This window comes from Tinamus guttatus, unplaced genomic scaffold (genome assembly GCF_059628265.1).
Source record: "Tinamus guttatus ecotype Peru unplaced genomic scaffold, ASM5962826v1 Tinamus_guttatus_pri_ptg000201l, whole genome shotgun sequence".
Taxonomy (NCBI): Eukaryota; Metazoa; Chordata; class Aves; order Tinamiformes; family Tinamidae; genus Tinamus; species Tinamus guttatus.
Window position 1 is genome coordinate 364,694 of NW_028288735.1, and position 22,417 is coordinate 387,110.

At 41.2% G+C, this 22,417-nt stretch overlaps 2 protein-coding genes across 4 annotated transcripts; one reads left to right on the top strand and one right to left on the bottom strand.

The window, feature by feature from the left end:
• Positions 1-1,940: 1,940 nt before the first annotated feature.
• Positions 1,941-14,438, bottom strand: KIN (Kin17 DNA and RNA binding protein). Of its 2 annotated transcripts, none has more exons than XM_010214796.2 (13): positions 14,312-14,438; positions 12,639-12,733; positions 11,635-11,678; positions 11,343-11,465; positions 10,650-10,831; positions 9,253-9,301; positions 8,879-8,936; positions 6,063-6,183; positions 5,543-5,593; positions 4,783-4,851; positions 3,591-3,690; positions 2,830-2,930; positions 1,941-2,282 (listed from the first exon to the last, which is right to left on the bottom strand). In XM_010214796.2, the coding sequence occupies exons 1-13, from the start codon at positions 14,423-14,425 to the stop codon at positions 2,220-2,222; spliced, it is 1,170 nt and encodes a 389-aa protein (XP_010213098.2). In that variant the 5' UTR covers positions 14,426-14,438; the 3' UTR covers positions 1,941-2,219. The 2 variants fall into 2 exon arrangements, with proteins under 2 accessions (XP_010213098.2, XP_010213097.2); XM_010214795.2 differs by having other exon boundaries at positions 6,063-6,186.
• Positions 14,439-14,578: 140 nt separating this feature from the next.
• On the top strand, positions 14,579-20,505 carry ATP5F1C (ATP synthase F1 subunit gamma). 2 transcript variants are annotated; one of them, XM_088523972.1, is made up of 9 exons: positions 14,579-14,661; positions 15,133-15,167; positions 16,108-16,239; positions 16,968-17,172; positions 17,592-17,735; positions 18,009-18,073; positions 18,471-18,626; positions 19,492-19,588; positions 20,470-20,505. In XM_088523972.1, the coding sequence occupies exons 1-9, from the start codon at positions 14,615-14,617 to the stop codon at positions 20,474-20,476; spliced, it is 888 nt and encodes a 295-aa protein (XP_088380098.1). In that variant the 5' UTR covers positions 14,579-14,614; the 3' UTR covers positions 20,477-20,505. The 2 variants fall into 2 exon arrangements, with proteins under 2 accessions (XP_088380098.1, XP_088380099.1); XM_088523973.1 differs by lacking the exon at positions 20,470-20,505 and having other exon boundaries at positions 19,492-19,592.
• Positions 20,506-22,417: the final 1,912 nt, after the last annotated feature.

The window sequence follows — 22,417 nt, forward strand, 5'->3', positions numbered from 1 at the left end:
CATCTACTTGCCCTTCTGAACTTCAGCTTCCTTCACCTATGAATTGGAGACTACTCCATGATCTTTCCATGATCTTTCCTGCAGACATAGTGGCAGGACAGAGAGGATTAACATGTATTAAGTATCTTTCCAAAGTAATTCTCTGAAGTGCTTGTGATTTCCCTGCAAGCTATTCATTGTTTCTTTGAATGCATTTATGTCTTTGGCCTCCGCAAAATCCTGTAGGAACAAATCCCAACGTTTAACAAGCCCCTGTGTGCATGGTGGGGGGAAGGAACAACTTGCAAGGTTTGCTTTTAAATCCCCTCCTCAGTAATTTCACTGTCTGCTTCCCAGCTCACATGCGAAAGCCAACAGTGAAGAATCATTCTTGATTCATTGCCACACATGATATAACTGCACTTCTTTATTGCAGTCCTTATTTCAGACTGCAGAGTTTTAAGTTTAATTATTTTCACTCATTACAGGAGCTGTTCTGTAATTTCATTTATCCTTATTACTCTCCTGTAACCTCTTCTCACTCTGTACCTGTTCTTTGAAGAAAGGCAGAATGCAGAGACAAGAGAGTCCTCCTTTCTGTCCTCAGCTCATTTCCTCATATTCTCCATTTTAGATACTGCTTTACTGCTGGACTGCGACTTGCATTTATTGTGTGAGTCCCCATAAAGCCACATGATGTGCTGAATAAGGTCATTACAGGTGATTACAGAAAGGAGATGTTTGATTAAACCTCTGCAGTCTTTGAATTTTCCTGCAGGGGTCCCCTGGAAATCACGAATCAAGAGGAAAATGACCCTCGGAGGCAGGGGAAGGGACACGGAACAGCGACTTGGCCTCTAGCTGCCCTGAACTTTCAGTTTGCAACATCACCCATGTACACCTCGCAATGGCATCTCGCCCATCCAACCTTCAGCCCATGAAGGAAGAGGCTGAGCCCCACTCCTGAGATAAAAACAAGCCTTTCAGAAGGATTTTCTTCAACCACAGAAAACTACCATGCTAGCAGTGAAGTCCAAGCATTACCCTTCCCATCAGAACCCCGTCGTCACCTTCCCCAGCTTCCTAGGGCTCAGTCTCTCCCAAAGGCACTCATGGCAGAAACCTGGGATCAGCTTTCAGATACCCACACAGATTAACCAGAGATAGGCTGGACCATAAGACGTTGGTTTGTGTTTTGTCTGGGATGACTTAACACCTTTCTGTAACATGGATAAGCAGAGCTGGACACTTCTTTACAGTGCTCTTTGGTGGACAGAAACGAACAGAGCTCTAGCCCACCTTTTCAGAGGCTGATAAGGAGAACATTGGCCTGGGAGAGGTTTTTGTTTATTCTTGAACTGCTTTAAAAATAAAAAAGTACAAAATCTCACTTTTTTTCAATAAGTAAAAAAAGTAATGTTACTCATTTAGTATCGTAGCAGAGCAGGGAAACAACAGAAATGTGAACAAAGGAAAAGACTCTGGAAAGTCAAAGACAGCAATCACCAGTTTCATATCTGCACAATCAGGTTGGCCTCTTAGAAGCCCCCCAACTTGGAGGCCACATGCAGGTAAGTTACATATTGGTATTATTAGGAAGCCTGACCACAAGATCAGAGGCTGATGGAGAGGACTCATTAAATGGATTCTGCTACAGCTGATGTGCTAACTAAAAATAAAGCAGGTGATAGCACTTAACAAACCAGTCCATTCACACGAAATCAAAAAAAAAAAAAAAATCCCCTGCAGTGCTGTTACCTTCCTGCTATTCTCTTAATCCCTTCCCTTGTTCCTACAGCCAAAACTCAACTTTGGCCACAGACTGAAAAATGTGTTGTTTAGAACTCCACTGGCTCCAACACACTCTGCCTGCCTCAAGGAGCTGTTTGTAGGTCATTCTCCTTTTTTAAAGATTTCTAACGTAGTTACTAAATAAAATACTCCAGCTTACAGCTATCTGCTACATTTTACAAAAGGAAGTTTAATCAAATACTCTAGCATAAGTTTGATATAGAATCAGATCAAATACTTCCACTGATAAGATTTCCACAAATATTTTATATAGCAATTTATAGTGGTCTTTAAATAAATCCATTTTGTTTGTGATTAATTTCTATATACATTATAAATACACATACATACACTTAAAACCCTGACATGGTAGAGTCTTGTGTCTGCCTGCAGGATGCCAGAATGTTGTTCTGGGGGAACCAAATCATCTCTCATCCACAATTAGCACCTCAGGCGAGTTTGGAAATGTCTTCATACAGGATACCTTCTACTCGGCGACCTTTTAAGGGTCCCTGCAGAAGAATGTAATGCAAGAAATGAGTTCAAAATACAAACTTTTTTGTTAAATTTTCCAATAGACAGCTTAAAATAACATAGCTAAGTGGGCCGTACCAAATCTCTCTGCACTTAGACATTTTTCAGGGAGTGCAACTAAAGTGATCAGTAATGGAAGCAACATGCCTATGTATCAAAAACACTGACAATTGTACCCAGTGCTGTGTACAGTAAAAAACAAATGACTGCCTTTCTGTTTAACACTGCTGTCCAAAATGCACACATAACTGCACGCTGGCTGCTGTACGGGTGATGCATAGCAAAAAGCATTCAAAATATTGCAGGTTTAGCATGTGTTCATGACACAGTGACTGCTAATTCATTATTGGCAACCTGCCTGGAGAAAGCGACAGAGCCTCGCCACTGCCCTGGAAATCCTTCTACTTTCAGGACACTTCTTGTGTTATTTAAAGTCTTTGAAATCTGGGGGCAAACATAAGCAGCTCTTCTGAACTGTTTCACTGTGATCTGCACAAACTAGATCTTGCAGTGTTTAATACTTACAGAATCAATAGTGATAGTGGCTGAAAAGGTCTTTTCATTGATAGATTCCAAGATGCCTTCATTTCCTCTGTAACCACCATTTAATACCAAAACTTTCTTGCCTGAAAGGACAAACAGGAAAGCAATCACACGACAGGGCTCCCATTTTCCTCTGGTGGAATTGTGTTTGCTGAGAGCTCAGGCAGAGAAGGTTTCTCCTAGAGACTCTCCATGCAACACTCAGCGGGTCCCTATGGCCTGCCCGTCTCCAAAGGGCATCCAAGTTTATTGCTCCAGGCTACACTGACATAACAGGCAGAAGTCACTGAATCTGCATGAGGGAAAGCAGCCAAAGGCAGTTCTCTCATTCTCTGTAAGGTAAACTCTGCCAAGCATCCCCAGCTATTTAGGGATGGCTTTGGAGTGAAGATACAGGATAAATATGGTCACGAGCTCTATAGGGCTCCCAGAGACACTGACAGATGAAGAGAACTTTAAAGTGATTCATAGAGCACATATATATTGTTAAAAGACAGAGTAATTCATGTGTGAAGAGACTGTGAGGACTCCAAGCAGATGCAATGCAACATTTCCCCAGAAAGCAACAGAAAGTACTTGGTAAATGATACAGCATCTTATGAAATACTGTCCCAAGAACAGATGAAGCAAGATGGCCATCGCTAGGGTAATTTCAAATAGATGAATTGTGGTTTTAAAGAACCAAAATGTAAGTTTTAATGTGACAGGTAAGCTGGAAAACAAACAAAATGAAACACCTGTACCTGGTGCTGGTATTACAGTCTCCAGGTGCGTCTGATCAAGCTTCAGTTTGTCTCCAGAATCAATCATCTTCACAACTGCTGTATATTTGTCAATGACTTCCTGTTAAGGAAGATACAGGTTAACCAGCGATTATTACCCTTATGCTTTTTATCTAAATTTTCATTTTCAAAATTAACAGTTTCAGGTCCATCAGACTGCACTTCCACATTTACAAAAGGAAGCAGCACTTCTGAGCCATCCTAAAAGCAGTCAGTTTGCACAAACTGCTGACCAGCCCCATTCTGGAATTAAGGCTAGACTAAAAAGGCTCATCTTGAGCATCAGTTGGTCTCCCTTGTAATGTAAGGCCATTGATTTTGTCATCGTAATTCAGATCAGCTACTTCACCTATAATCTTGAGGAAAAAAAGGATAAACCAGAGTATTCTTGCCTTTGTGGCAGCTGAGCTGACTGGAGGCCAGACATTCAGGGAGAAGTGGGATACTGCCTCTCAAAGAAGCATAAGGACATAGATCATCTTTGTGTCCAGCATAAACCACAGTCAATCTCTCACATTCAAAGCTCAGTAGAAGACTGCAGCTGGCACTTGTAAACCTGCCTACCAGAAAAACCTGTGATTTCCAGCTCTAAACCCTGTTAGGACCATTCAGAATGTACCTGTGTGCCATCTCTGGCACTCCAGCCTGAGACTGTTGAGCCTTGGGACTGCCTAGTACAAAGTCATTTCACTGGCAGGGGCTAAAAGGAAGCTCTTCAGAACAGCACAGCAAAGCTTACAGACTGAAGAGTTTGTACATAAATGGGATCTTCTTCAAAGACATCTTGCAATTCAAACATCACTGAAAAACTGGCTAGTCTCAGATTAAAACACAACTGCATTGCTCTTTGTTACATTGCATAAACAAAAACTGTTCTCCAAGATGGTTGCTGTAATAAGGACAAACTATGCAGGATAAAAACAGTGTTTTAGAAAGGATCACTGAGCAAATGCCATGAAACCTATTCAGAGATTCACTCCCTGCTCAGAATTAGCCCCAATAACGTTAAGGTGGAGTTTCAGCCCCTATTAGTTTGGGTTAAAGGCTGAACAACTTGCAAAAAGAAACAGGAAACTTCCAAAGTCATTTCACACCTGGAAAGCCTAACCAACCCCACAACTTCCAACCCCACATGCGTTGCCAGATAATTTACCTTAACAACTGCCTTCTTCTTGTGGTACTTCTCTCCAAGCTTTTTTGTTACAATTTTTACGATGATTTCCTGAAGAGAGATAAAAAAAAAAGAGATGAAAATGGCAAGATATACAAATAAGTGCACAATTTAAACTGGTTGATCTTTACCCCCACCACAGACAGTGATTCTGTACAACACAGCACAGGAGAAACAGCAGTAAAAATCGGCATTTAGGAACATGCTCTATATGCTCAGACTACTGCCTCAGGGTATTATCTCTCAGTTTTTAATTAGTTCTCCAAACACATTTACATCTATCCAAGGTGTAACATGACAGACCATGAGGAGTCAAGAGCAGGATTTCTGAATGTAAAAGTCCAGTCAAGAAATAGAAGCTTAGACAAGGTCTCCTGGCTCAAAGGGTGATGCTGACTTCTACATCTCTGTGTGAGTCAAGTACCAGTACGGAAAAAGGGGCTTTAAGTAGGGTCATAATTTAAAGGTGATCTGTAGGAACGCAAATTACGATTTGTTTAAACACAAAATTCTAACCGATCTGAAATTGAGCACATGACACTTCAGACCACAGATCATGCCCAGCCAGGAAGAGCGAATTCCTCCCAGATATGGTAATATTTCACATTTGGCAGCTTGGAAAATAAGAGTGCATTTAAATAGGAATTTGCTTTTGGAACTATACCTGCTTCAAACCAAGAGCAGCTTTAGAGATGCAGAACTTGGTTGAATTTGGTATAATAACCACTTTTAAGACACTTACAGGCTGTAACCAGTAGTCTGTTCGAGCTGTCCTTTTCTTCTCTTCTTCAAGCTACAGATTACAATAACAAATAATCATTATATATTTCCTCTTACTACTGCAGCTTTCCCATCCCTTCAAAAATGTGAACAAATACTCCATAGTCACATCAAGGGGGGAAAACAAAATAAAACAAAACCAAAACTAAAGCAGGCAAGATCACTGCGTTTGCGGCATAAAATCAATCTGACAAGATCCAGAAATCCATGATAAAACAAAGGAAACTTAACTTTGTTTTGGTCAAATGTATCTATATACTTCCTTTTGCTGTGAAATCTGTATTCCTTTGCTTCCCACATTTTGACCATCCTATGAATAGGTATATTTGAACAGCAGAAACCAGTTTTAAAGGGGAAGTCATATCACTTTGTGTGATAAGATGTGAAAGTCTGAAGTGAAGGTCTACTTCAGAGGGAGGCCTTGTGGACTCACTGCCATAGGTGTTCCGTCATAATGACACAGATCCTTCCACGTATTTTACCTCCATAATCTCATCCAGTGCGGATTTCTTCTTTTTCTCTTTGGACTGACCAGAGCTATGAGAAGATTCCTTTCTTTTAACTGCCCCTTCCACTGTCTTCAGTGCATTTGGTCCAAGGACACTGCTGGAAGAGTAAGATGGTGTTTTCACAGCAGATCTTAAACTGTCTCTTCTACCAAGATGCATGTGGGAGGACTGGTTGTGAAAAAAAGAACTGCTGATCTCTAGGGTTTCAGTTGTACAAATCACCTTCCACACCCTGCATGTCTCCTCCTTTAGGACTGCACTTGTCAGCTAGAACTGATCTCCTCGAGGTGTAAATTCCACTTTCTCTGATGCTTGCAGTCCAGGTGAATGAAAACAACCTAATGGTCAAATCACCAGCCCAAAACCAGAGAGTTAATCAAGAGATTGAGTTAAATGGAAAAGACAAATAAGATTTTCAATTCTGGAAGGACAAATTCATGATATTAGTGAAGCTACCTGGACTGATCAGTTCTCAAACAAGGCAGAAGTCTATTATTCCTGGCAGTCAGAGGTATAGAACCTATGGGGCACAGAAAGAGAAGGGAAGGGAATCTGTAGAAGGGGGCTCCATACCCTGCAAATATACATCACCTTCACCATGGCACTCAAAATATACAGTCTCCAAGGTAAAAAAGAAAGGTCTATCAGCACAAAAAAGGTGACATCTCAAGGATCAGAACACTGGGCACTGGGACAAAGAATGGGAGACTGCCAGCACAGTTCAGGTGTATCATTAGTACGGAGGACACAAGAAAGAACGGAACACAAGAAAGAACTGGTTTATCTTGAACTATATATTTTTTCAAAAAGACAAAATTCAGCAGTACATCAGGCAAGCTCACACTTGGGACACATTTATCCTATTAGCTTTTATCTTCTGGTAGCTCATCAGTGTTTAAGGACAACAAAAGCAGAAAAGGATCTGGCCATACTCAGTGCTGAGAGCTGCCACTACGAACCAGGCAAGAAAGAGTCAATACAATCCTTGCAGGCATCTATACAGACAATATTAGTGCCTTGTATAAGCTGTGGTGAGATCTCATTTGCAGGGTGCACATCTCTGATCTGCTCACCCGTTCAAGAAAGATTAGCTGAAGCTGGAACAAGGGCAAGGAAGGGGCTATTCAGCTGATAAGGGGAGTGGGGAAATGAGGCGAGCACAGTGCAGGCCGGTTTCCACAGCACAATGATGGTTAAGAGGATATAACTGTTCTCTATAAATACATCATCTGAGAAAGCAAACACCAGAGAGAAACAAAACAATCACTTATGTTAAAGGCCCATACCAACACTGGGTCACCAAGTTCCCTGCAGCAGCCCTGCTAAGTAATCTATGCAGTGATTTGGAGATGTAAATTATTGATAAAAACGAGCTAAGCCCAGCTTGCTCAAGTGTAATCAGCAAAGGACAGAGACCCACAGTGGCTGCGGTGGCTCCTATCTCTGTTCCATCCACACCAATGTTCAAGGGTAGGAACATCTCCATATCCTGCCCTCTTCTCAGCAAGGCTCCAACTCCTTCTTATGCCCAACCAGCAGCATCCCCTTCCACCATCCACAACTTCTGATCTCTTGGCCCTGTTTCTGATCAGGAAACAGGTGGGAAGCCAAGAAATTTGGCTGTGCCCCACACTAATACTGGGCATCAGGTTGACCTCAGCTGATCAGCAATAACAGCCAAGTATCTCACAGCTGCAGAACACACCCTTACACTGACACAGGGAAGAAGTTTCCATAGACAACTCTGAAGTGATTCCTGTATCACCAAGGACACGCGAAGCACAGTCTGGTCACCATACTGTGCATTTCATGTCCTAATTCTGCTTCTACATCACCACTGCAAAATTTACAGACTACTACCCCTCAGAATTTAGACGATTGATAAAAGATTTTCAGTTTAGCCAAATTTTGTAAAGCAGCTTAAAAACAGATTCAAGTATTTCTCTCTGAGAGAAACTATTCAGGTGAGTGTCTGCATTAAATTTCAGCCTCATCTTGAGTACAATTCAACACTTTGGGATAATTTACAAGTATTCCTCAAAGCCTGAAATCTCTATCTGTTATTGCAAAGAACTAGTTTATTGTCTCATTCTCTGCCTGGCATATCTCCCATCAGATATCTTATCTAAGAGCTGAGCTTGTGATGAGAGGTAATCTCTCTTTTTACCTATAATACATTTAATTTCAGTATTGCTTCACAAGAAAAGATGTACTGCTCATCAAACAGCTTCAGACTGCTATAACTCCACATTGCATACATTATCAATCCCTTTTGTCCCACATTATGTTTGTACCATGTTATATGATGACAATTAAACTCGGGAACTTCACAAAGACTTCCATCAGGTTGATTCAACTTCTTAAATGCTCATCAGAGAAAATATTACCTCCAATTACACAGTCAAACCTTTTAAAAACTGAAATTACCAAGTCATGAAGGTTATTTGGACTACATGGCATTCATCTTTGATTAGATCCCTTATCTACCCTTTCACATACAAGTGTCTTCTCAGAGAAACCTAGAGCTGCCTACGGCTGCACAGGAATCTGCAATGAATCTTGCTGAATTTAAGAGGGCTCCTCACAGCAACATGAAAGATGCAACCCATTATCAATTTTAAACATAAAGGAAAATACGAAATCATCTAATATTCATTTCTGAGTAACAGTACAGGCTGAGGCATTAGACCACAGATTTTGCAAGACAAGGTACATCTTCCTGCCCATCTAAATAGTAGTCATACAAACACTTTACCACAGTAGAGATTGCCCTTAAATTCTTTTCTCACCTTGTTTTAGAAGATGCTGCTATTGAAGTACTCGCTCCTTTGTTTAAATTAAATGCAACTAAAAAATAAAAAGACATTACTCTATTTCTGTTTTAAATAAAACTGCATTGAAGGTTATAATTTTAAAAACCTGTAAATGGAGGTCACAAATTTGAAAATATTTGCTATATATTACTTTGGTTCAGCTTTTAAAATAATGTTCTTAAAAAAAGAAAAGGAGAATTCTTTTTATCTCCACATTTCCAGTGCTCTTCATAACTGATACCAAAGCACTTTATGAAGTATTGAGCAAACCTCTGCGCTCATCTCCTGTTTTGATCATAAAATAAGCTCTAGTAGGTTAAAGAGAATTACATATATCAAAATCTGGTTACCTTTTTCTTCTTCACTTTCCCTGTTTAGCTCAGTATAGACTGGTGCTTCCTGCCAAAAGAACAGAAATGACATTTCAAGAGTCTAACAGACAACTGAGACACGATACAGTTTTTGGTGATCATTGATTAGCTCAGTTTCAGATGCTACTGCAAGATTATTTAGTAGCTGTAATATTCACCCTGGCCTGATCCATTAAGGAGATTATGATCTGAAAATACTATTTCATTACAAGTCCCTGTGCAAAATCGTCTAATTAACACTCTCTACAGAGATGCTGTCTAAACTTGCCTGATTCCAGAATGAAGAGAAAGTTGCCTTAATGTAATAGTTTTCTCTTTTTGGAACAGCATGGTTAGACTGGTTTTTGGACTGTCTGATAAACAAAAGAAGGAAAATCCTAAAATCTTTCCAAGTTTTTAGCACTGAAGGCTCAGACCATTTAAATTTCAATTAGTTTTAAATTAAGAAGAAGATAAATGTTTAGAACAGCATTTAAATGCACCTATCAATACCTGGGATCAAATGGGAGGTTTCAAATCCAGGCAACAACATGTTATGGAGTCATGGAATGATGCCAAAGAAATAGCTCCTCAACACCAGCCCAGGACTATCAAAATGAGACTTTTTACCATGAGAATTTGCTTAGCTCAGCCCACCTAGTCATCTTGGTCTCCCCACTGCACAAGATACTTGTTATCTGCAACACTAGAAGTTAGGGAAGTACCATACACTAAGAGACATGATGCTAGCTGCTGTATCGCTTGTTGTCTCCTCTAGAACCCAACAGAGATGTTTACATCACTAATCACTTAAGTAGCAGTAATTCTTTATTGATAACTAAAGCAAGCCAGGTACAAAGCAATTTCAAGTTTTTATCCAGAGCAGGTTACAACAAACATAAATGTTTAAAAGAAAAATCAGAATATGAGCTAATATGGCAATTCAAGTAAGGGAGAAGATAGACTATCTAAATCAAAATCTAAAATGGCCAAGATGGCACAACAGGGACACACTGTACAATTCCAGTACACATCACATCTAAAAGGAGCTGAAACTTCTGTTTCTGCCTTTTTAGAACTGTGATTCCATAGAGGACCGAAATGTTCATCAGCTCTAACTGAGGGATTATGATGATGATGATGTAACAAACTGTAATTTCAACCAAAACCAGGTAGTCACGGCTGCTCTCTTGAGGCTACAGAAGTCTCAGAGAAGAATACTCATCAGTGCAGCCAAAGCCCATCAGTCAGAACTGGTGACCAGCTTGTAATCTGAAGCACGAAGATTGTTCTTCACCTTCTAATTGACATGGAAATACCACTGAAAGGATCCTAGTATCACCAAATTCAGCAGTAAGTTAACCAAGTGGATTGATAAATAGTGTAACTTTCCTCACCAGTTCCTTGCCCTCCAAACCTCTTCTAACTTGTTTTTCAATGAATTTAGCAGTTTTTTCTTCATCATCAAGGTCTTGTTTCTTCTTCCTCTCTAGTTCTTGCTGCCTGCGGATAGTCTCTGGATCCCTGTCAATATACTGGATATACCAGCCTTTTGGAGTCTCATCAACCTTACAAAGACCTAGAAAGTCAACATAAATTTAAGTCACCAACTAAAGCCAATCCACGATTAAATAAGATTAGCAAACATTAGCAAAGACAAGCAAGGAACAAATAAATTATCACTGTGTTTATTAAAGGAATGAAAATACATTGGTTCTGCTAAGGTATCTCTTATGGCTTGGTAAAGCCGATTTTGACCTAACTTAAGCATGTTTCTGCTCTTCAGCCATCCATTTCAAAAAGGCCAGAGTGCATAATCAATTGGAGTGTTTTAGCACTCCATCTTTATTGAAGAAAACCTCTCCTTTCCAGTACTTCAGCAAGCAATAAAAGAGAAATCTAAAGAAAATTAACTATATATATATAAAACAACATTATGTTAAAGAAAACTTTAGTATGCTGATGAGTGCTAACACTCATTAGAAGGAAAAAGGAAACAGGAGGATTAACAAAACTTTTGCAGAATTATTATCAGCAATGCAATTATTCAGTAATTTTAAAACTTCCCCACCCTAAATAACTCTATTTACCTTCTCTACCCAACCATTTGGTAAAATCAGTCAGTGTCTCCCACTGTGTAGCATTCATGTGGATGTGTTCTCGATGACTGATATATTCATTGTACACAATATTATTATGGACTCTCTTCGTTCCTGAAATTCAAAATAATATAAATAAATAAATATAAAATAAATAAATACATAAATATAAATATAAAATAAATAAATACAAGTATACGATCCAGAAGAAGCCAACTCAAACGTCTCACACTGAACCCCAAAAAGACATTAAAAGCAAATAAATGAACAGTAAAATATTTACCAAATCGCCTCCTGAGCAATTCTAGGAAATCATTTCGGAATTCCCTTAGGAAGTAAAAAGAAATTATTTTAGCAAAATTGAACTAATTAAAAAACAATTTTCTATTGTCATCAAAAAAAAGGAAACATCTTCAATATAGAGTATTCTTTTGAAGTGGATATTATGACATTCAGACATTCGTTTCTCTTTTCAGTAAGGTAACATTAAATGCAATACGCATGCAGAAAGGAACACAATATTGTACATGCACATACAAGTTTTATCTTCAAAAGGATCATACCCTTTCAAAAGGGTAAAACATAAAGGATGAAATGGGAGCACTTCCCACTAATTACTGGTATTCATTACCGGGTAACTTCCAAGGTTGACTAACACAGACACAAAACACACAGAGTACAAAGGGAAAGGGTGGTAGATGGGGTAGATTGATCACTCATCTCACTGCAAATTCAATGGCTGCAATATAAAGCCTCACTGTGGATTCCTGTTGAAGACAGCTCCAGTCAACCCAGCTATGGGGAGGTCATAGCTGGACAAAGGAATCGGGGAAAACGTGTGGGGTGCGAGCCATACTGCTCGTTATCTCTCCATAATGGCCCTTTTAGCTCTTTTCAGCGACAAAAGAGGACAAAGAGCTAAAAAGGACACGCTCTATGCACGCTCTGTGCATGTGTTGTTGTCAATTAGGTGAAGCAGAACTGTGATACCAGGGAAGATAGAGCAACTTAAAGTGATACTGTTAGGCATGCGATTGAATTGTGTTTTAAGTATATATACATATATACATATATATATATATATGTATATATCAGGCTCCCTGAAACTTTGTAGAAATTTTCAAAAGTGACATTCCTTAGCTTCTAAAGTAGCCATTAAAAAACAGCTATCACTAAAACCCATCTAAATAAAGTGCCTTCAATCAGACATGACTGGACATGACAGGTATGACTGCACGAATCTGACTGAAGAATGAAGACATGGGCGAGAATATCTAGGAAACTTACTCAGAGAAGTAATTCAAGAATTGCTGAGGATTTTCAGAAGCCAGCAGCAATTGCCTCTGGTGGGACTCGGACATGCAATGACATTTGAAGCCATTCTATTACATAAAGGAAAAAAAGAAAAAAAAAAAAGTATGTTGTCTATCTTTATCCCAATTTGCAGAAGTCACAAAGCTGAAGAGCATAAATGTTTTACAACTTATATCTCTTAGAGGCTCCACAGAAGATGTCTAGCATTGGGTAGCTGTTCCTCCTAAGCAGGTAAGCCAGAGACAGGGCTTTTCATGAGGCCAAGACCCATCAGACAGGAAGACCTGAGAGGAGTTCGAAGACAGGACTCCGCAGCAGTCCTGTTGGTCCCTTGTGGAATTGGGATAGACTCCAGGCCACCCAGGTGCATCCAGATACTTAAAAAGCCCTGGAAATACCTGCTGGCTCCCTTCCTGAGCAACACTGATGACAACAGTGACAAGGAGACAATGTCCTCGGTGTGTTCAAACCATGGACTGCAATATAGTCTGGTCACCTCTGGCACCTGGTTAAAGTCATCAGAGCTCCCCACAAATCATCACCTAGACACAGAATGTTTGACCATGTATTTTTTTTTCTTCCCAGTATAACACAATTTCATCAGAATACACTTTAATTTACAAAGGCTTTCTTTCTATGCAAAAGACTTGGTTGGGAAGCAGTGACACTTTTTTACCTGCAGTCTCTAGGAAAGGGATAGGATATGAGCTTCTGGGATGAAAAAGAAAGCTGAAGAACAATATAATTAATATTTTACTTCTTTCTCTACAGCATGTTAACAGGATATTTACAGAGAAGAGAGATTTAAAAGCCCAGTTAGCCTGAAAGCGGGTACTTTAGGAGATACTTTCCACATCTCTGCTGGAAATGGGGAGAAACAAGACACCAACATCCCATGAGGGTCTGGACCCAAGTGGGAAGAGGGGTGAGAAGGAGAGGGGGCAGTTTGAGAAGGGCAAAAAATCCCTGAAGTGCAGATCAGAGCCACTGCAACTGCCCCCCGGCAGAGAGGATCAAGGTCCCTGCCCCAGGGCTCCACGCAGGGGAGATCAGTCCCTCTGCAGGGGGACGGAGCTCCCCAAAAGAGGCTCCCGTGATCCCTCTTGGGGTGAGAGGGAATCATGACCACATCCAAAAGATCCCTATGAGGCAGATCAGAGTCTCCCATGCACCTCTAAAGGTATCATCCCTTTTCCCCCACCTTTGGGCACCCTCTGGGATGATCAAGCCCCACTGAATGTCCCGCTAGGGCAGCTGGTTACCCATAAGGGTGACTGGAGGCCCCCAGAGGGAACCAGGACCCCCCTGTGCTCCCCTCAAGGGGATCAGGATGCTCCCAAGCACTGCAAGTCCTGCAGGTGAGCTCGGAGCACCCCCTGGGCTCCTTCTAAAAGGAATCGGAGTCCCACACGGGACCCCTAAAAGGGTGAGTCAGATCCCTCATGTCTTCCAAGGGGATCAAAGACGCCTCAAGTGGACTGGATCCCCCTGTGTCCTCCCCAGAGGGACATGGGGCTCCCTTAAGAGAGCGGGATCCTCCAAAGGGGACCGGGGATCCTTGCGGGGGGTGGCGGAGCGCCCCGTACCCTTCCAAAGGCTCCCCCCGCACACAAACACACACACTCAGGCCCAGCGGCAGACCTCACCTCGTCGCGGCACTGCTTCTGGCACATCTGGCAGTACCAGCGCAGCTTCTGCAGCCCCTTGGACTTGATGCGGTTGGCGATGGCCTTAGGGCTCAGGAAATCCGACTTCCCCATGGTGGCGACGGCGACAACAACAGCGACAACAACAGCGGCGACGGCGACACTTACCTCAGCCCCGCGCGCTCCCGCGGCGGAAGCGGCGGCGCGGGGCCAGCACGCACTTCCGCCGCCCGCCCCGCCTCTGGGCGCGCATGCGCGCGGGGGCGCGCTGACCTTCAGCGGGGCCGTGGTGGAGGCGCCGCCATGTTCGCCCGCGGCGCTGCCGCCGCCGCCTGTTACCAGCCGCAATGGTACCGGCCGCGCGGGGCCGGGGCGGAGAGGAGAGGGGCTGCGGGCACGCCGGGCTGCGCTGCGCCGAGCAGGGGCGGCGGGGATGGAGCCCGCGGCCGCGCTGGGTGGAGGGGAATGGCGGCAGGCCGGGGGGATGCTGCGGGCGGGAGGCGCGGAGCTCCGCGCTGCCAGGCCGCGCCGCAGCCCCCGGCGGGCTCCTTCGCTCGTGTCCTTGGGACGCGCGAATCGGCTGCGTCTCGGCGCGGCCTAAGCCCTCCCCGGCCCCACGGGGCTGCTCCGGGGTGGCACAAGGGGAAGAGTCAGGGTGCGCAGGCGGGACGCGGCTCAGGAGCAAAGTGACCTCCCCGCCGGCGCCCTGTCGGAATCGGCGATTCCTGAACTCGTCTGCTTTGAATGCGCCTGATGTGGGGAGACGTTGCTGTGCTGGAGGGCCAGCGGGCTGGTTTAATGTGTGCTGCCTTCATTTCCAGGGGCCAAGTGAGGAATATGGCAACTCTGAAAGACAGTAAGTGCGGCCATGGTCCCTTTGTAAGACGGGGACGTTCTCGCGGGAAGACTGCATGTTAAAACGCACTGTCACCTGGCTTGTGACTCCCCCAGAAGGATGAAATGATTAGGACGTGGAGAAGCGTTGAAATACAACCCTCCAGCATGTTTTGTGTTCAAGAAGCACCTTCCAAAAAAGCATCACATGCAATGATTTTAGCGTGGACTTAAATGTCATTTAAGCAGACCAGTATGATTTTACTCAAGCATATTTTAAAAAGAATCGAGTCAGATATACTAAAGCAGTCTCTTACTCAGCTTTAAAAATCTAGAGTATTTTCTGTTGCATTAGGTAGAATTCTTTGTGCAGTTATCCAGTTTGCAAAGCGAGGTTGACTGTTAGGTCACCTTTGATAATGCTTTTTTAAGCTCCATTAATCTTAGGTTCTTAGGTAGACACATTGCACTGGAGCTGAATGAAGGACAACTGATTTGTTTTATTTTTTTTCATTGATATTGTTACCAATCTCATTTGGACAGAATCTAAACATAGGAGCAAGTTGATTTGTCTCTTTTTTACCATTTCCTAGATGATGAGGGGGGAAAAAATAAAAAAACCTCACTGTTATAACGTACATCTGATGGTATATTTGACGAAAAAGTAGACATGGAAGGAAAGAGAATAAGAGACACTGTTTCATCTTAAGATTCTCTTGGCAGAGATGTCAGCTTGTAGTAGAAAAAAGCGTAAATTATTTCAACCTATCAATTTTTGACACAGATATTAAATATTTGGGGGATGTAGAGGATCTGTTTTGCGTTTTTCATTTTTGAAGGACTTAGATATTTTGGGGTGGATTTTGTTTGTGAGTAATTGTTGGTGTTTGTTGTTTTTGTTTTGTTCTGTGTCTCTATGCTCATTATAGCCCCATTTTGACTGTCAACTATTAACCTTTTAGTTACCAGACGCTTAAAATCCATCAAGAACATTCAGAAAATTACCAAGTCCATGAAGATGGTTTCTGCAGCAAAATACGCAAGAGCTGAGAGGGAACTGAAGCCTGCTAGAATATATGGAACAGGAGCGCTGGGTAATAGCAGACTCCATTCTGTATGATACCAGAATAGAAAAAAGAACCTTTTGTCGTGGTGTTTAAATGTCTAGATTTGTTTTCACCTTTTGGGTAGATTCTCAGAAGTATTTGTATTCCTAGGGCACTGTCACATCAAGTATTCCTTATCCCTATGTAAATTATTTATAGGTAGCTTACAGAAAGCTATTTTTAAGAGCTCTAATATGAAATGCAGTATATTTTCTGATTATTTTTTGTTAAACTGTGTGGTTCTATACTTAGTTTTGCCTGTCTCAAAATCAGCGCTGCTTGTAATTGCTGGCCTGATGCTTTCTGTTAATGACATTGTGCAGTTTGCCCTTGCTGTTGGCTCTATGTCGACTGACAGACTTTGTTGCAAAGCTTTGGGCTGCACATGCTCCTGAGAAGCTGCATTTGCACAGTTAACCTTAAAAAAAATAATGTTTTTTATTGAATGATGTTGGACATAGATATGTAGCTGGCTGTTAATTAGGTGTCTGAGGCAGGGGGCATTGGTTAGGTGGGTGTTTTGTGGTTTTTATTATTATTGTCACCTCTAGTCACATTACGTGCAGCTTTTAATGTGCATCAAGTAGAAGAATTTAATCTGGCTGTCATTTGGAACTCCTTCAGAAATGATTTTAGTTAGAGTATATTAAAGGTATTTTCATGTCACCTGTTTGCTTCTTGGTACCCTTGAATAAGTTGCCTGTCTTTTTCTTCAGCTCTCTATGAGAAAGCAGAAATTAAAGCACCTGAGGAGAAGAAGAAATACCTCCTTATTGGTGTGTCCTCTGATCGAGGTCTGTGTGGAGCTATTCACACATCTATTGCTAAGACCCTGAAGAATGAGATTACCAACCTCTCAAACGCTGGGAAAGAGGTTATGGTGGTTGGAGTAGGTGACAAAATCAGAGGTCTGCTTCAAAGGTAAAAAGAAGTAGAGGGATCTGATTAGGGTGGGGTTTTTTGTTGTTTTGTTTTCCGTAGTAGAAATGTCAAGGCTCCTCAAAAAGCTGTTTGGTATCCACAGCAACTACCTTTTATGGAGCTAGGATAAATGCAAGATTTTGCTTTTCTCACTTAGATTTCTTTTGAAACTGCTGCATGACACTGTTAGAGTGGAATGAGAGTCAGACTTAGCAACACCGGTGCTGTTGTAAAAGTGTGTTTATCATGAAGCTATTATGATAATTTAACTAAAAAGAAAAATTTCTCTCAAGCCAGAATTCAGTGTAATGCATAGTTTTATGAGCATCAGTGAGTTACTGGGGTCCTTGCATTTGATGCTGCAAAGCCCTGTGCTAGAGCATGAACTTGTTTTTAATACAGAGGGCATGACTTTGCAGGACACATGGCAACTACTTCCTGATGACATTCAAAGAAGTGGGACGGAGACCTCCCAGCTTTGGAGATGCTTCAATCATTGCTTCAGAGCTGCTAAACTCCGGGTATGAATTTGATGAAGGATCCGTCATCTATAATCGGTTCAGGTAAGATTTAAAAAAAAAAAAAAAAAAAAAAACCTGCTCTTAAGGCACATGTTCTGAAGGGTGTACTGGAAAGGTGCTGGATAGAAGGCTTTCAAACAACATGTTGCTCTAATGAAGTGACATAAAATGAAAAGACCATTGTTTTGAAGAGTTGGAATTCTGTTTTATTTTTATAGTGGGTGGTGGTGTCTTCATGGTTGGTATGTCATCATGTACTTAGTCCTGGTGATGTATCAAAACTGTAATATGCTTAATATGCTTTTTTCATAATAGGTCTGTCATCTCCTACAAGACTGATGAAAAACCAATATTCTCTCTTGAAACTGTTGCTGGTTCTGGTAAGTAATGATCTAGAAACCACCATTGTATGAAGAGACAGATCTGAAAAAAAAATCTGAATATTCCCCAGAATGTTCCTGCATAGCTCTGTTGTGGATTACTTGCCAGTTTACCTTCTTGGAATACTGAAAAATGAATCAAAGATGACATTTAAAAAAAATACTTTTTTTTTTCCCTTTTCCCTCTGGAGTCTTAAGTGTTAACTTTGTAAAATATTTACAAAGCTTAATGTTCCAAGTTAAGGGTAATACATATATGATAATTCAAAAAAGTAGAATAGATTTAGGCTAATGTGTGGAGATCAGGAAGCAAGGACAACAGAATTATTTCAAATGAATGGTAACTTGAATGGTTTAGGCTTGGATTTCTCTAATTCCGCTCTTTCATATTTTACAGAGAGCCTTAGTATCTATGATGATATCGATGCTGATGTGCTGAGAAACTACCAGGAATTCACACTAGCAAATATTTTGTATTACTCCCTCAAAGAATCCACCACCAGCGAGCAGAGTGCTAGGATGACCGCTATGGACAACGCTAGCAAAAATGCTTGTAAGGCAACTCTGTGGGTTTTCTGGGGCTCAAACTGTTTATCATGAAGAAACTAGAGGTAGAACACCAGATTCTTTTGTAAGATTATGACATACTAAGATAATGTTGTAATGACCAAGAATTCTGTGGACTTTTTTGTTGTTGCTGCTCTGAGGAGTTCCAAAATTTCTATAAATTTTCATGCTTGCAAGCCCAGTGTAATTAGTAATGCACCAATTTAAAGCTTAAATAACAGGTAAATATTTTCCAATTGGCCCAGCATCAGTTTGAGATTATCCTTTAAAGATGTTCAAGCCAAGTACAAGTGTGCAATTGGTATTAGTGGGAAACAGTAGATTTGTAGCTTTTAATCTGTTGCAATGATGAATATTACATAAAGGATATTGGTGACTGAAAGATGCTGCTGTGATTTGAAACGGCTACCAGCTCTGTTCCATACCATACCATAGCTTTGAGTTTTCCTCTCTGCTGAGCTGATCTTGAGATAACTCTGCATCTCAGAGAATCACAGGTTGACAGGCAGGGTCCACTTGCCCAACAGCAGTAACTTAAAGGAAATATTGATAGGGAAATTGTCCCACAATAATTTCAGAGCAAATAGCACAGGTTTCTGTTATGTTAAAATAAGTTATACCTGGCCATGGTACTTACTAGGCTGTCAGCTGATTTTCAGCTGTTTGATGCTTCAAGCTAAATTGAATGTTTCTAGATCACCTACTACTTCTATTGTCTTTAGGGAAAAAAGTGCATTAAACCTGTTGAGATTTGCATTGCTTGACAGTGCTGTGTGGTATACTGTTCATATGTTTTCATCTGTATTTGAATACTTATTATATGTTTAAATTCTGCCTTTAATTTTTTCTAGCTGAGATGATTGACAAACTGACCTTGACATTCAACCGTACCCGCCAAGCTGTAATTACCAAGGAGCTTATTGAGATCATCTCTGGTGCTGCTGCTCTGTGAGTATCTGTAAAAATGTGAAATACGACTTGTTCTGAAATCATGTAATACTTACACATCTTGCTTCTCTCAACTTAATGGGAAGGTAAAAGTTCTAACACCAAAGGGAAGACAAAACATGGCATGAATCCCATGTTTTTCAGCCTAAGGTCCTTCTACTAACTAGTGTGATATTGGACAGTTCTTTCTGGTCAGACACACTTAGAAAGCTAGTCAAATAGATCTTTAGCTTTGACACAATTCCCTCTCTGAGCAAGCAGTATTTTACCTGCTCATATTTTGGCCTTGAGTAGACTTTTTTTAGACTCTTCTACCTGAGCTTTTCTTTGCTCTGTCTACTCGAGCAGCCCGATACATTGCTACCATATAGTGCTGGATGGGGGAGACCAACCCTGATCACCTAATTGCCTGGGGGCAAATCAGCCCGTTGAGGAATTCAGAAGCTGAGGGATTGGGAGTAGGTTTGAAAGGAGGGAGTCTCCAGAGTCTGTTGATGCAAAGTGTGCCTCCTCCTTTAATATTAAAGTGCAATATTTCTCATGTTTCCCTGAGAAGTTTTGTTTGTGTGCTGTAGTTACAAAACCGTGTGAGCATAGACTATAATTTGTAACAGTTTGTAGCTAATGTGTATTACATCTAACAGTTTAAAAACTTGTGGTGTAATCAAAGATACAGGATATTAACACATATATTTGCCTGTTTATAAAGCATCATGTCTGCAATACATGATGTACCATGTTCCAGTTATGTGCTGTATTGTGCTCCTCACAATACAGTTGCGGTTAAAAATACATGGAGAATTTTGCTTTAATTTGCATGAGTTGTTTTCTAACCTGCTTGTTCTGTTTTTTTTTTTTTTTTCTCATAATATCTAAACCAGGGATTAATCGGAAAAAGAGGTTCAGCCGAGACAAGAGGTAAAGTTACAAAATAGAAACTAGACTGCATTTTAAAATGAATAAACACAGGTAATCTTGCAGTTTACGTAAAGTTATATGAGGAACTCCAAGTTCAGTTTTGTTGCCTGGAGAAACTCTTCTCCCTCTACAGGAGTGAGGAAACTGCTGTTCCAGTCCTACTGCTAGTTTGACTCTCTGTCTACATAAGAACTTCTTGAACACCAATAATTTTGGGCAAAAATGTGTCTGTGATAGCATGCATCTGCATTTGGCGTGCTTTTCTTTGCCTTGGGTTATTGGATTCACTTACATTTACTGCTTTAATGTTTCATATTGCCCTGAAAATATGCAGTGAAATTTTTCTACCTTATTGTTCCTGAAAAAAAGATATGAAGGAAAATAAGCAGATAGGTTTGAAAGAGGGGCTGGAGTGGGTGGGAAGATGAACAGGTTGATAAAAGCATTCGCGTAGCAAAAGGAGGAAAACAAATACTTTGACTGTTCCTAATATGCTTCAATTTTTTTCTTACAGGTAAAGAGCTCTTTTGAAAATATGGTTTATCCCGCCTGTGTCTATGTCAGTGAGACTGCTATGATGTTTTATGAAGTGGCAAAGCCCAGGAAATATCTGTAAATTCTCAAAATAAACCACCTACATGAAACAAGTGCTCTCACTTGTTGTCTTATTATTAGAGAAACTGGGTGTTTGGTTTTAGAGGAATTCAGGTACTCTCTCTGTGATATCTCCAGGCTTTTGGATGCCTGCATGAGGTAAAACAACAGTCCAGTGTCAAAGTTTCTGTTCTAATATACTGTCTTGAGTACCTAAGGAGTTATTAAGTATGTTCACAGCAGGAAGATCTTTTCAAATCCCAAATGAATGTTTGTTTCTCTCGGAGGCATTTATATATTTACATATTTAAACTGCTCTAATTTTTTCTGTCACTCAGCTGTGATGATCTTCGTTCATATACAAACTTTTTGGTTTTTTCTATGGCTTGTATACTGTTTCCAGGACTGTATTCCATTCCACAATGTTTTGGCTTTTCCATTACTGAACAGTTCCTGGTGGGAGCTGTGCGACTCGGTAGTGGGTTGGGGAACTAACCTTGGACCTCAGGTCCTCCAAGCCAAGCAGCAGGAAGCACAGAGATGGGCTCTTTTTCTCCCAATTTATTATGGCACAAGCAGTTGTCACCTTTGGAGGAATCTGAACTGCTCACGAAAGGCAGCTCATGAATCCGGAATCTCCTTATTTAATAAATCCTGGGATTTTTTTTTTCCTTTGATTGCATTCAGCCCAGATTCCAAGAGCCCAGGAAGGACAAGTCATGTTACTATGAATACTTGGTGGCGTGTGTCCTTGGTCCTTACTGTAGTTTAATGGTTCTGTTGTCCTTTATTCTACCTCCTGCACCACTCTTGCAGTGCAATCCTACCACCCCTTTCCATACACATTTGAAGATCATTCTTAGCCTAATTTTATACATAATATTCTTTGTTTCTGGATCCTCCTATTTTGTCACTATTGTACAATCCCTTCCCTGCCCTGTCTCTGAACCTCTCCATAACTCCTTTATCCCTCTTGGTCCCAGTTTTGCCCTATCCATACCCAAATGCTCTCCTTTGACTGCTTCGTACAAACCACTCACCTTATTTGATTATGTATTCATTCATTTATTTCTGGACAACTCCCTGTTCCCTTATTGAAGGCTCCCTGCAACTCTACTGCTCTTGGGGCCCACCTGAAACGTTTAGATCAGGCTCCTTCTCACACCCCGTACACTCATCTGGTGGGATGGAGATTCCCTGATGCCCTCCAAAAACTGTCCATACTTAATAAAATAAAATGGGGCGGGGGGGAGAAGGCTCAATCCCAGGAGAGGACCAGAAGCTCCTGGGCGGTTTGAGGACAGGGATACGAACAGC